The 14,972-nt window shown below is 43.7% G+C and overlaps 1 protein-coding gene across 3 annotated transcripts in view; it reads left to right on the top strand.

The window, feature by feature from the left end:
- Pfkp (phosphofructokinase, platelet) overlaps positions 1 to 14,972 on the top strand; it is a 63,987-nt gene that overhangs the window by 32,277 nt on the left and 16,738 nt on the right. Inside the window, exons 7-16 of one of the 3 annotated variants that reach the window (XM_006987844.4) lie at positions 4 to 112; positions 4,671 to 4,766; positions 6,421 to 6,513; positions 7,081 to 7,206; positions 8,740 to 8,804; positions 9,046 to 9,115; positions 9,354 to 9,500; positions 10,799 to 10,869; positions 13,323 to 13,410; positions 14,131 to 14,283. In XM_006987844.4, the coding sequence (XP_006987906.1) occupies positions 4 to 112; positions 4,671 to 4,766; positions 6,421 to 6,513; positions 7,081 to 7,206; positions 8,740 to 8,804; positions 9,046 to 9,115; positions 9,354 to 9,500; positions 10,799 to 10,869; positions 13,323 to 13,410; positions 14,131 to 14,283 (1,018 nt within the window). Of the gene's footprint in view, positions 1 to 3; positions 113 to 4,670; positions 4,767 to 6,420; positions 6,514 to 7,080; positions 7,207 to 8,739; positions 8,805 to 9,045; positions 9,116 to 9,353; positions 9,501 to 10,798; positions 10,870 to 13,322; positions 13,411 to 14,130; positions 14,294 to 14,972 lie in introns of all 3 variants that reach the window. The other 2 variants (XM_076572874.1, XM_016006365.3) reach the window with 2 other exon arrangements.

Here is a 14,972-nt window from a genome sequence, read left to right as displayed (position 1 = left end):
TAGTTACTTGGCCTTGGTGAGCGCCTTGGCTTGTGGTGCGGACTGGGTGTTCCTTCCGGAGTCTCCACCCGAGGAAGGTTGGGAGGAAAACATGTGCTTGAAACTCTCAGAGGTAATTGGGAGTCTGGATGGGTTGCTTCGAGTAAGGATCCACAAGGCCTTGTGGGGTGGCCAATTTGGATGACTTCTTTAAACACTTGACAACTTGCTGCTCGTAAAACGAGGTCAAGCCCGTTGCCAAGGCTCTGCCTGCGTAGGCTGTGGCCTGTGCAGTTCTCTTTCCGACGTTGCCATGGAGAAACAGCTGGAACCGTTGATTGTCTCTCATCCAAAGCAGTAGTTGTGTTTCTAGGTGGCTCTCGCACCATGAGATGAAATCATGGTGGTAAAATGAAGTCAGAGTTACAGAGAAAACTCCTGTTTGCTGTTCAAGATTTCCTCATCGTTGACCTCAGACATGTGTTAGACTCTTTAGTTTTAAATCCTGCCCTCCTCATGTCCCCCCCCCCCCAATATGGGGTGAAGTGTCCTGGCTTTTCTTTCCTCGGTGTGTGAGGATTTTTAGATTTTTAGGTTCTTCTAGTTCGTAACTATTTTGATCCATGTTCCTCTCTCCCCCTGTCAAGAGTTTGTTGTACATTGTCCTTCGAAGTACAGTTGCTTATTAGGGGAGGGCGGATATCCCTGTATGAAGGTCCAATATAAACGGTGTGGGAGGCCTCTTTATTGTCATACATAGCTTTCAGGGCAGAGATATTAACAAGTACGTAACTTTTCTGTCCCTTACTTTTGAAGCAATGTTATCACTGTTGTACAAGAAAATTATGTAAGCATTATATCACAGACCAGTTTTATTTATAGTCAGCAAGCACATAAGTACTGCTTGGAAAATGCCGTGCATGTGTGGGCAATAAAATGTTGCTTTCGAGTATCGATCTCAAGGGAGGATAATAATTCAAGTCATGAACCAAATAGGTTTTGCTGAAATAAAAACTTATGTGGAAAGCTACTGATTAAAGTTATACCATGGTAGGAAAAAACAAGCATCCATAACTTGAAATAAGCCACCTATAGTGGATGGCCAAGTGCAGCCATTGCCACTGGGAAGGAATGTTCCTTTGCTTTGGTCTTGCCTGTCTGGGGGACATTAGCAGTATCCTTAGATGCCTAATTAAGACAGGTTATCCATACCTGTCCCTATGAGATGAGAGGTATGCCCACTTATCAGCACTTTTGTGTGACCCAAAGACGGGATTGCCACCTCACAAGACATCACCTCAGTGGTCTCTACCTCCTTAGAAGGCATATCTGGTCTCCTCATGTCTTCTTCCTGACTTGCCTGAAGCCTGATTGCACAGTGAATTGTCACAGGCCACAGATCCATGGGCAATGATTCCGATATAGGGAAGGCTGTTGGGGCCTGGCTGATAGGAAGTATGCCGTCAGTCTATGTGGTCGGAGTGGACATTCAGTTTCTAGATATTCACTTTAGATTTAAAGAAAATTTCTTTATGGAATCCTGTCTAAAAACCTGCTTGGATTCTAGACTGCATACACTGTGCTTTCAAATATGATAAGACCAGGATACATCACCTTTCATCCCCCAAGTTTTGGTTGAGTTAGAGTGGAAACATTTGATATCTTTGTATCTGTCATTTGTTTCTATGGGTCACCAATATAATACTTCAAGAAGTTTACCCAATATTTTAGAAGATTACCTAGCCTGAGAAATAGTCTCCACAACTTGTATTTAAGTGTAAAATGTAAAAGAGGTTTTCAGGGTTCAGAATCCCTTGGCCTGGCTATTGGCTGTACCGCTATTAGGATGGTTTTGATCAAATAAACTCACCTTTCTATGTCCAAAGGTGCTCCTCTCTTATGTGGAAAATTACATTCCTTAATTAATTCCTAGTGATTTTGTGAAAGTGGATCAATAAATTCAGTCTAGATACCAAACATGGAGGCACTCATTAAGTTGTAGTGGCATGATGCCTATTTTCTTACTTGAATATACTGAGGATTCCATTGTTTGTATGTGCATTCCCCACACATATATGTTCATGTGTGTGCAGGTACACATGTGTATGAAGATACTGTAGTTTGTTTCTCTGTTGTTGTGATAAAACACTGGACCAAAATGAACTTGGAGAAAGAAGGGTTTACTTTAGTTTACAGTCCATCATCTAGACAAGTTAGGGCAGAAGCTCAAGGCAGGAACCTGGAGGCAGGAACGGAAGCAGAGACTGCAGAGGTCTCTGGCTTACTGGCTTGCTTCCTCTGGATCATATTCAGCTATGTTTCTTATGTAGGCCAGCCCCACCTGCTCAAGGATGTAAGGGATGTCACGGCCCACAGCAGGCATAGACCTCCTACCTCAAATAGCAATCAAGAAAATGCCTTTTGGATCTTGTTCTTCAGACACTGTCTTCCTGTTTTCTCTTTTGGAGACAATCTCTAATTGGTGAATCCCAGGGATCTACCTTCTGTCTCCACTTCCCCAGCTCTAGAGTTACAAGTTTGTCCAATTATTTCTCCAGCGTTTTTTTTTTTTTTTTTTTTTTAACATGCAAACATGCTCTGGGAATCAAATTTATGTCCTTGTGCTTTTAAGGGAAGTATTTTACCAAAAGAGCTATTTGTACAGGCCACAGATTTCATTGTCTTTTAGCCACTTCAGAATATTGTGTTTTGTAGCTGAAGCACACCAATTTAGCTATCCCATATTTATGGGAATTGTCCTTCCAATACTCTTTCAGGCAATGTTAAGGTAATTACCCTGTACTCCTGCCTTTATACTTTAAAGAAGGTGTTTCTTATCAGCACATTGTTCAAAGCATGCCACATTTCATAGCAGTCATGACCGAGAACAAAATCTTTGATGCCACATCCCTCTGATCCACATAGGTTTATTAATTGATTCCCTACCTTCAGGCATGGCCGGGGCCCCACACATTATCACTGACCTTTTATAAGGAAGCATATTTTGTTTGGCACTTTATAGAAAGCAACTACATTGAGAATGAGCTAACCCACACCATGATATAGTTTTCGTGCACACTTAGGTTTATTTTAGCCTTACGTGACCTTGTGAGCTAATTAAGACAAGTTCCCAGAGTGTGAGTACATAAAACAGCATACCAGAGTGTAAGTACATAAGACAGGGTCCCAGAATGTGAATATATAAGACAGGATCCCAGAGTGTGAATATATACGAGAGTGTACCAGAGTGTGAGTACATAAGACAGAGTCCTAGAGTGTGAAGATATAAGAGAGTATACCAGAGTATAAGTACATAAGACAGGGTCCCAGAGTGTGAGTACATAAGACAGGATACCAGAGTGTGCATATATGAGACAGGGTCCCAGACTGTGAATATATAAGACAGGGTCCCAGAGTATATGAAATGGCAAATAAGGGTAACTGTTTGTCTCAGTATCTGTTAGATTTCTGTTACTGTGGTAAACATCTGAGCTAAATCAACTGTAAAGGGAAACATTTATTTTGGCTCATGGTCTTGGAGGCATTGGCCCGTGTTTGGTTGATGCCACATCAACTATGTGATCATATCATGAATCATGACAGGGTTGCAGTACAGAAGAGGTCTGTTTACATCATAGTGGCCAAAAGAAAAGAAAGAGGAAAAGGAGTAATATTGTCTTAGTTAGGGTTCTGTTCCTGTGAAGAGATACCATGACCAAGGCAACTCTTATAAAGGAAAACACTTAATTAGGGTGGCTTACAGTTCAGAGGTTCAGTCCATTATCATCATGGTAGGACATGCATCATGGAGGCAGACATGGTGCTGGAGAAGGAGCTGAGAGTCCTACATCTAGATCTGCAGGCAAAGGAAGTGAACTGAACTAAATGAATCTTGAACATAGACCTCAATCCCTGCCCCAACAGTGACATACTTCTTCCAACAAGGCTACACTGACTTCAACAAGGCCACACCTCCTAATAGTACTCCTCCTTACAAGCTTATGGGGCCTAATTACATTCAAACTACCACAAGTGGGGATGGGGTCATAATCCACCCCCACATACACACATACAAACACATCTCTACCAATTACCTAGCCTTCTTACCCTAGGCTCTATCTCTTATATTCTCATCTAATAGTTCCATGGGCTAGGGACAAGCACTCAATGCATGGGCCTTGTGATATTCCAGTATCCTTTTCTGATTTCTTATCTGTGACCCACCTGTCAGCTCCCCATGTCTGTGTGCAGTATTATCTAACATGATGGAGGAGAATTGTTGTCTTCACAAGAGTAAGTTTAGGACAGTCCACCGGGAGATGGGGAAAGGCTCAAGCATAGAGGGGATGGGAAACATGATTTGGGACAGGGAAAACTGAGGGATCCCAGCCTGTGTTTGCTTACTGTTGTGGGGATCACGATCAATCAACATGTCCATACCTCCCACCTTAACCCAGGGCTAATTGGGGTCAAGTTCTCATGTGTATTTGTAATGTCACCTAGACTACTAACTCCCTCAGCCCTCACAAAGGCACCTTTCACCTACTCTGGGGGTTACTGAGAAATCCTCAAGTTAGGCAATGGTTTCTACCTGGAAAAAAGCCATTTCCATTTGGGACACATTTCTCTGGGTTTGCTACCATGAAAAACAGATTATAAATTTTAGAAGTTCGAATTTTCTGTTTCCTTAGAACCGTGCTCGGAAAAAGAGGCTGAATATTATCATTGTGGCTGAAGGAGCAATCGATACCCAAAATAAACCAATCACCTCTGAGAAAATCAGGGAGGTAAGCTTGTGTGATGCCTCACCTTTGCGCTGCTGCCAGGCTGGACATAAGCATGTCAGCATGATTGACAGGACTTAGATTTAGAATATTAACTCAACTTTCGTAGCATGGGGAGCATGAAGCTTAAGAGCTCTGGCCAGCCAGCATTTCTTATCTCATGACTCCGTAGTCCTAATGGCTCCATAAATAACTTCTCTAACAATAGAGGAGAGACAGTTGAGTGGATAAGCATGTTGTTGGGTGACTAAGGACCAGCTGCTAAGCAGATGTTGCACTGAAGGTGAGGAGCCTTGACTACTTGGCAGCCGGTACAGTCCAGGGGCTTCTCTATTTGGAACAATAGACAACAAGGTGTCTGATTTCCTCACCAATCAAACTGCCTAGTTGGCTATGAGTCACTGATTCCTCATGGCCCTGAGGAAGGGCAGGGTCTGGCTGGCTGCTGCTTCTTCACACTGGTGCTCACTCATCTCTACAAGACTTTGACTCTTTCACTAGCATCTCAGAGTCAACGAGGAACCACAAGCTAGGCTGTTGTTCCAGCCCTGAGTCAGGGCCCACAGGCATTACTAATCTGGTTTTACAAGTTTTTTTTTTTCTTCTTTTTCTTTTCTTTTTTAAAAATTCTTGCCAAGTAGCCATGCTAGACTCAAACTGACCATCCTCCTGCATCCTCTTCCCAAATGTTAGAATTACAGGTGTGACCACCATATTATGCCTCACTTACTGCCTTTTGTGTCTTTTGTGAGGACTGGAACCCAGGAGCTCATGTGCCTGGCAAGTGCTTTACCATTGAACCACACCCCTAACCCTGCAAGCAGTTTTTATCATTCTTAAGTTATGATTATTCAGTGAGCCGAGCTCATTTCTCGTTGACTCCAGTAGCAGATCTGCACCTCAGCACTAAATCATCAGCAGGTGCCAGGGAAAGATCTTCAATAGTATTTACTGATGGCTCTCTGTCAAAGCAGGGCAGGGGGTTCGTTCCCACTGAAATGAAATTAAGATGAACTTCAGCAATACTGGACCAAGAAGTGTGAATAGATGGGTGTCGGTGGCTCTTTTTTGTGCACAGGGGTCACAGGCCAGTACTGCTGTTAGCATGGGGCTGAAATGCCTGGGTTACTCTCTTCACAGAAGAGCTTACACTATCCAGGGAAATGCTTGTAATATAAATAATGCTTTAAATACAGCTACTTGAAACAGCGTTTTCGTAGAGAAGTCGATGTTACTTATTTTATCTGCTTGCTAGGAGATAAAGATTTTAATTTTAGTAGTCTGACTGTGGCGAGTCTTGTCCGTAACCCTCAAACTCAGGATGCTGAGGCAGGAGGATTGTTAAGTTCAAGGCCAACCTGGCCTATGTACAGTTTCCAGTAACCGAAACCAAATCAAAACAAACAAACAAATGTCAGCAACATCAAAAAGATTTTCTTTACAGTGAAAGCATTATTTGGAAAAACAAATTTTAGAATTGTGTATAGCGGTTCCTGCAAGGAGAAGTGAAATAATAATCAGTTTTAACATTCATGTCTGAAGACCAAGTCAAGCACCCTTGTCTCGGTGCCAGCACCCTGTGCCCTCACTTTGCTTGATACAGTCACAGTGAGGTCTGTTTTGCTCTCTGTTTTCTGATGGCCATCCTTCTCCACAGCTTGTGGTGAAGCAGCTGGGCTTTGACACCCGGGTGACCATTCTTGGACATGTGCAACGAGGAGGGACCCCTTCGGCATTTGACAGGATTTTGGTAAGTGGGGATGGAAAGTACTGGACATTTTCATGAGGCCTCCTTGAAAGAAATTTAGAAGTGCTAGTCTATTATTGTGGAGGCTGACCAGCAGCCTCATCCCTTGAGACGATAGTGGCCCATGTCCTTATTTCAAGGTCCTTTGAGACTTATTGACGTGGGATAATTTCCTGGGCTGAGGTCACAGCTGACGTGGGAAGTCAGTATGCCTACTGAGGGAAGGCATGGGTGCCAGGAGAACAAAACCCAGAATGTAGGAATTCGGTATCCCAAGTGTAAGCTTCCAGAAACTAACCCAAGAGGACAGCAGGCATCCTGAGTCCAAACCCTAAATTCTTAGTATTACCTGGTAGTTCTTACTGGAATTATAATCTTGTTGTTACAGAGATGAATAGAGATAAGCAAGACAGAAGCAGGGTAAAGCCCTGACTGAGTCATTGTTTCACAGCATAGAAAGCAGGCAGAAAGTGAACCCTGGCGTGGTCTCTAACTGTGCACGCACACAGTGCCTCCTGAGCATAGGATGAAGGACTCACTAACTTTAGCGATTGTGATTATCATTTGCAGGCCAGCCGCATGGGGGTGGAGGCTGTCTTAGCCTTGCTGGAGGCTACTCCTGAGACCCCGGCCTGTGTGGTGTCACTGAGGGGAAACCATGCTGTGCGCCTGCCTCTGATGGAGTGTGTGCAAATGGTGAGCTCAGCTACTGGGTGGGCATGGACATGGGATGGGCCACCTACAGGAACAGTGGGTGCTTCAAGCTGGTCTGCTTCAGATTCAGTTGAGCGCTGGGTCAAGTGGCCTTTGGAGGGCAGAATGATCTGCCCAGTGGATGATGGTGGCAGGCTTCCTCCGTCACTGTGTAGTGTGTAAAAGCTTCTCCATCTCTTGCTCCTTTACGGTCGCCACCCATGAGGCACTTCTAGTGGTCATCTCTCCTAAGGATGAGTCCTCTCCACCGAGAACTGGTAAAGAGTTGGTGACTGGTGCCACCTATAGTCACAAATGGTCCACATAGCTCCTGTGTGTGAGCAGCAGGATGAGTGTGGGAAAGTGGTCCTGCCAGGAGTCAGTGCTGTAGGTGTGATGTGCCTAAGTTCCTCCAGTTTTGTTTTCTGTCCTTTTGTTCCTGAGGCCATTCTGATCAGTGATATGACCTTGGGACAGATTCCAGGAAAGGTGAGATAGGGCCACTCTTTCAGGTGTGTCTACTGATACAAGAAGGAAAAATGGATTGTGCTTTTCAAATCAGTTGTTGAGTAGATGCTATTACTTTTCATTTTTCCAAATTTTTTTCATGAAATGTTACAATATTTAGGCTTTTGAATGACCCTGACATATATGCCTTTTATAATACAGAAACACAGACACACAGACACACAGACACAGACACACACACACACACACACAGAGAGAGAGAGAGAGAGAGAGAGAGAGAGAGAAGGAACTTGTTGAAATTAACCCTTAACTTAATTCCCAGAAGCCAATAGGGATGAAGAAAGACAGTATATATACATAAGAGTGGTGATGTGTGTCTGTGTGTGCATGTTTGCATATACAAAGATAGATGTGTGTGTGTGTGTGTGTGTGTGTGTTCCTATGTGTCCTTGGGGATGGAAGGACAAAAGAAGTTTTGGAAACTGTATGAACCATGTGCGTTACGTTGTTACATTTCTTTGGTGTTTATTACTCACCCGGTGTCTGTATTTACTTTGGACATTGAATTACTTGTAACTGTCCTGATATTCAAATAATCACATGGAAGTTTCATTCATAAACAGCCAGAGAGAGCCACTTGTTGAGAGCCGCCAGTTAACTGAGGCAGGCCGGATGCTCAGCCCTGAGCTCTCTGTCCTGAGGCTGCCTTCGGCCCTCTGTCCTTTTCAGCCACCTGGGAACCGTCCTGGAGACCTGCAGTCCTCAGTGGGGCCATGAGCAAGCAGTGTTTTCTTTTTCCTTAACTGAGCTGAACTGAGGATTAATCAGGTCCTCTCCTAAAAGACCTATTCCCATGAACTTTGCCTGTGTGGAACTCAGTCTTTCTGACTCTGTGGCCATGAGCAGCAAGAGTCATTTCCTTTTCTTTGGGGCTCTAACCTCACGGATGGGCACTGCCATGTTATCTGTCAGTTTGGGGACCATTAACAAGCCAATGGGGTTAGACTGTGAAGGTTCAGCCATAGAGCATCAAAGGCCTGATTAATTCTTTATTACCTTTTTTTAAAGACCCAGGATGTACAAAAGGCAATGGATGAGAGGAGATTTAAAGAAGCCGTACAGCTCCGAGGGAGGTGAGTTTTTGTGAATAAAACTCTACTAGAAATTTAGGTCCTTGTTTGGTCATTGAGACTGTTCTTAGTTTCAATATAAAAATTTTGAAAGAGTTTGGGCTGAAGAGATGGGTCAGCAGTTTAGGGAACAACCTAAGATCACTCCAGCTCCAGGAGAATCGGATGCACTCTTCTGATCTCCATGGGCATTCATGTGCACAAACCCATATTAAATTAAAACTAAACTATCATTTTTCTTTAGGAGTTTTGAAGGAAACCTGAAGATCTACAAGCGTCTTGCCATTAAGTTGCCTGATGACAAGATCACCAAGGTAGGTAGTTAGCTTCCAGCAACGACCCCAGTCTTCTGAGTGGCCTAGGAACCTTTTTACCCCATAGCCCTCTTAATGGGGATCCCCGGAAACCTGTCTTCACCTCTCCATTGTGACCCTTAATTGTAACATGGCCACCTCCTGCCAAATGTGGCACAGTATGGCCCCGTATAAGTGTGCAGCAAATGGGAGCTGGCACTCACCTGGTAACTCAACAGTTTCCTGTTCTGTGTTTCAGAGCAATTGCAATGTGGCTGTCATCAATGTAGGGGCGCCCGCAGCTGGGATGAACGCAGCCGTGCGCTCAGCTGTCCGAGTCGGGATTGCAGATGGCCACAGGATGTTTGCAGTCTATGACGGCTTTGATGGCTTCGCCAAAGGCAATGTGAGTCTCCCAGGAGTCCCTGTGGAAGTGAGAATATTATCACACGTGGGGAGCCCAGACTTCCGACAGCACCTGCTACTTCAGGATTCTGTGGTGGTGTGACCATACCAGTAACTGAGCTGAGGGTCAAGTTCTGCTTAGGAATCCTGCCCTAAGTTAGGTCGTAAGCCTTTACATAAGCTCAGGGTGTCATGTGTTTTTAGAATTTCTCAAAACACACCAAGGCATGGCGATATCATGACGCTCACCTCACAGGCTGGATGGCATGGGTAAAGTGCATGGTTTATAGCACATACTAGAATTTGTGATACAAAACCTTCATAAAAACACTTCTAGGCTGGGATGTAGCTGAGTAGTGGAACACTCGCCTAGCACCTGTAAGGCTCTGGGTTCAATCCCCAGCATGGGGAGAACAACAACCATCAGCAAACAAAGGTCTGGAGCAGTCACTGTTTTCCTCTTGTTGCATGTGATTTGCATACATTAATCCTTCTGACCTTACAATATGTCTAAGGTCTTCATATCATTTTATTTATGAGAGAAGCAAGGAAGAGAAATATTGACAAACTTTTGTCTGTTTCTCATGATGTAGGATTTGAAACAGGATGGTGAGGCATGCCTCTACTCTGAACCCAGAGCCACTGTAATTGGTACTGCTGTGTCAGTAGGTTAAAGAGCTGCTGTAATTGGTACTATATCAGTAGGCTGGAGATGCCAAGTTGGGAGATGTCTTTAACTTACCTAAAGACCACCAGAATACATGAAGAGTAAGAGGTTCACCAAAAATCACATGACTGGAAGCTGGCAGACCTGGAGTTCTGGCTGACTGTGTTCTGCTCTGTGACTAACTCATGCCTCACCTAACATGGGTTCCAGTTGGTTGAACTTTATCTGCTTAGCCAAACTGTGTTTGTGTTTCTCTCTTTATTTTCTTCCTTGCCTTCGGTGCTAAATTATTTTAACCTTTACCAATTTAAAAACCATGGTATTCATTTTCTTTCAGTGACAGAGTCTGGTCACATAAGGTGTCCACCTAGGACCCATGCTTAGGGTTAGGGGGTGGATGTCCCCCACCGGCATGGAAGGAAGAGGTTTACTGAGGCTCGGCCTTTTGTTTAACCTTGGAAGGACACGTCATGTCTTGGCTGAGTCTGCAGTGCCGTGGGGAAACAGGCCTTCCCCGTCTCTATGGGAACTCAGCCTGTGAGAGAGTTCAGAACCTTGAGCTGTCTTCAGAGCCTTCCATTCCTGCCCTTTCTTCCTCACTTGAGCTGTTTCACTCTGTGTTGGAAATTTAGGTAAAAGAGATCGGCTGGGGAGATGTCGGCGGTTGGACTGGACAAGGAGGGTCCATTCTTGGGACAAAACGGTAATTTCTAAATTTTAACTCTTGGACAAGTTCTGTTTATTTTATTTTCATCTCATGTGTATGAGTGTTTTGTGTGTGGATGTCTGTGCACCATGTGAGAGGACATGGGCTCACTTGGAACTGGAATTAAGGATGGCTGTGAGCTGCCATGTGGATTCTAGGAACCAAAACCCAGTCCTCTGCAAGAGCAGCAAGTGTTCTTAACTGTTGAGCCATCCAGTAATTCTTAACAAAGAAGGAAGAAGCACCTCCCAGAGAGAATGGCTAGAGGTAGCGTCGAGAGTGTAGATGCCTCTTGTATTTTCCCTGTAATGAATACCCTGTAATCAATTTCCCTGTAATGAAGCAGAGACATCTGTCTGCCATTGCCCCAGGAACTCAATCATGTTTTAGGGATCTCGGTGCTAGGAAAGGGAGGGCAGATTAGGATGGATATGTACCACATAGCGTGGTGCTACTTACCATCCATGAGGCCTTAGGTTCAATCCCCAGTACTCTAAAATGAGAAGTCAAGTACCTGGCAGACCTTCCCATTAATTCCATACTTCCATTTATTTGAAGAGCAAAACAATATGTGAAAAGCTTCTGTCCCTCTCTGGTCAAGAGAATAAGTGATGATTTGCAAAGCTGGCATTAACTGTGCTATTATGTGAACAAGCATTTATTTCAGCATTGTGGGAGAAGTGTGGCGTGTCTGTGTATAACAGAGCTGAGCCACACAGTGACTGCGGGCCAAGATGCACAGCTGAAGAAATTACCAGAGTATTGCTAAATTAAAATCATGTTTTTCTGACTTGCAAAGTCCTTCAGTTATCTATATAGCTGGGACTAAGGCATTTTGGCAAAGTGTATTATGTTGGTTCCAACCCTGTTTTATCTTTGATTAGTTCCAGGATGCAAGTATTAATATCAGCCATTATTGTAACTTACTTTTTTTTGTATGGAAGGAGAGTATTTTTTTTTTGGTATTGGGCTCTATGTCGTTGTGGCTTATTATAATCTGAGAAGAATCAAGCCAACTTTTTTTTTTTTTTGCTCTCTTCAAAATCAGGGCTTTTGGTGCCAGCTAGACAAGTGGGGATCCCACAGGGTGGCTTCCCCAGCCATCTGGGTCCTTTCCTTGGTGCCATGGCATTGGTGCTTTGGATGGCAAAGCCCCAATAGACTGGTGGTTACACAAATCAACTCCCTAGGCCTCTGAGGAGAGGCTGATCCCTGCAAACCCAGGTGTGCTTCATGTAAAGCAACCTGGGCATCGCTCTTGAGCAGTGTGGGAGCGAGCTGACAGCCTGAGACACTTGCTGCAGATGCCGGGTTTGCCCAGTGGGCACACTCACTTGTTTGGTACCGTTTTCCATATTCCATTTCCAATATCTCTGTCCATATTCCAATAGTTTCACCTTAAGCTTACATGTGTCTACCAACAGTAGAAATACTTCATTTTATCCTCTAAGCGTGAAGGAAAGATTAAGGGTGGTTGTTAGATGAAATATTAGAATGGGGCATAAATCAGTTTCCTTTGCTTAGTAGTGTTCCTACTGACTGTGTCATTTGAAGTAGGTGACAGTATAGAAGAGGATGTATGTAGTTTTGGAGGAAATTAAGTTGATATATATGGATATATTTCATATATATATAAAGGAAATGTATATATATGTTAACATTATATATAAATATACACACGTATAAACATGTGTATATTATTTTATTATTGTATTATTTACATACACATAAATATACTAAGATGTATTAAACTACAGACATACACATATCTGTACACATTTATGCACATGTACACAATTTAGAAAATGGGAATTTCTACGTAAGCAATTACTTACTATTAATAATTGTAAGCTAATGTATATTTTCTTTTTCCTCATGAGTTGGTGTAATTCCTTTTGGCTTTTTTGAGCCAGGGTCTTATGTAGCTTAGTCTGTTCTGGAATTCACTATGTCACATGCAGCCCAGGCTGGTCTTGAGCTCGGCAATCCTCCTGCCTCCACCCTGAGTGTTGAGATTACAAGTGTGTACTGCCACAACTTGCTGAGGCAGCACAGGTCTTCTGGGGTAGTATTGTTTCTACCTGTCTGTCTGCCTATTTATTTTTGGTGATACGGCTTGAACTTAGCGCTTTATGCATGTTACACATACTAGGAAAATACTGCTGAGCTAAGTCCCTTCCGCATTTCGAAAAAAAAGCTCTTCTGGGACCTAATACCATGCTGCTCCTGCCTTGAGTGATCATTCTCCAGTACTCCTGTCCCACGTGCCCGTCATCTGGAGGGGGGGGGGGCATCAGAAAGTAGCCCCACTGCCCACTCTATCTTTCATGCCGCAGAGTTCAGACGTAGGTGGGAGGTGGGAGAAGAGACCCCGATGAGTGGGTAGATGATTTCCAAGAAGTCTCTCAGCTTGTGGGTGTATTCTCACCCCTTGGTCTGTCTGTCTTCAGCACCCTACCTGGGAAGAACTTGGAGAAGATTGCCGAACAGATACGTTCCCACAGTATCAACGCGCTTCTGATCATTGGAGGATTTGAGGTATGTTACTGTCTCTCTGTCTCCTCGCCTGTGGGTTTTGGAGGTGCGAATGGTAGCCCCATGCTTGCTTCACATATACCTGGTCTTATTGGCTGTTCCTCAGGAACTAGGATTTTAATACCCAACCCAGTTGCCCTGGAATGCAGAATAGCAGGGTAGTGTGATGTAGCACAAGACTGGCCCAATTCGGTTAAAGTAAATTAACCAGGCCAGCACAAGTTTGACCATTCTGCTGGGACTCATTTTGAAGTTTTCTGATTTGTTATCAATCAATAAAAATTCCATACTTGGTGTTTGAAATACACTGATGATTTAGAAAGGAAGGTGGTTATATGGCTAGTTTTTCTCTCTAGATTTCTAAGAAATATATTGGACTGTAGTCCTTAATTACATCCCGTTCAGTGGGGATGAGTCTCACAGAAAGTTGACTTACTTAAAGAAATGTAAGAACTTCACATAATCAAACTCAAATTTGTAAGAGTTAGTCTTACTACTACATGCTAAGACCTCATCTCCCATTTGTGCCTGGGAAGCTGTCCTTGTCTGTGCTCTTAACTCGCCTGTGTTGATTTTCTAGTGGTGCCCGGTCTCACTGTACCCTGTGCACTGTAGTGACAGTGGCTCCCTGGGACTCTCCCATGCTTGCTCACTCCTGGTCACACACTGCCCATGCCCCCCTCTCCCTCCCTGGCCCCACAATCACACACACTTATCTGACAGGCCTACCTGGGACTCCTAGAGTTGGCAGCTGCCCGGGAGAAACACGAGGCGTTCTGTATCCCTATGGTTATGGTTCCTGCTACTGTCTCCAACAACGTGCCGGGTTCCGATTTCAGCATCGGGGCAGACACAGCTCTGAACACTATCACAGACGTAAGTGCGAGTGTGCCAGCAAAGCAGGTGCAGCTGATGCTAACCCGAGGCCCGGACCCTTTTATCTACCATGCACTAGAAGTAGCCTTTTGCCAGCCACCAATTGGATTCCTACGTATTTTTGTTTGTTTCAGGAAAGCACATTTTAGAAGTTCCTTGGAAATTCCTTGATCTAATCCCACCCCAATTTTTCCCAAGAGTCCTCCCAAGCCGCTGCCAGCCTGATGTCGCTCCATTACTAAGACCTGGGGAGTAACATCCCGTCCCAGTTCAAGCAGTGCTAGCTAGATCACAGTGTCTTTAGCGTTTTTTAAAGTGTTGGCTGAATATAATTTCCTTTTAGCCTGTAGCCTCTTATTGCACTTGAATCCCGTGTCCAACATTCTCTGCTTGTTGTCCAAGGGTAGAAATTGAACTAAATATTTCATAATGTTATTTTCTGAACCAACTGTTGGCACTTCACTGGATTTTTTGGCTATGGTTGTTATTGTTATTTTTTTCCCCCTTTTATAATTTGGCAGTCTTAAGTCAAAAATATTGATGCCTTATTATTTTTCTTTTTGCAAAAAATAAGTAACAAAATGTACAATACATTTTAGTGTCACATTTGTAAATTATACTTATTGATTCTTGTGGGAGTTTAAGATTGCTAAGTTAGAATTTCAAAATTTTTCATTAACTCAAGCTAT

Source organism: Peromyscus maniculatus, chromosome 5 (genome assembly GCF_049852395.1).
Source record: "Peromyscus maniculatus bairdii isolate BWxNUB_F1_BW_parent chromosome 5, HU_Pman_BW_mat_3.1, whole genome shotgun sequence".
NCBI lineage: Eukaryota > Metazoa > Chordata > Mammalia > Rodentia > Cricetidae > Peromyscus > Peromyscus maniculatus.
The sequence above is the reverse complement of the archived record's forward strand: the minus strand, read 5'-3'. Positions and strand labels throughout refer to the sequence as shown.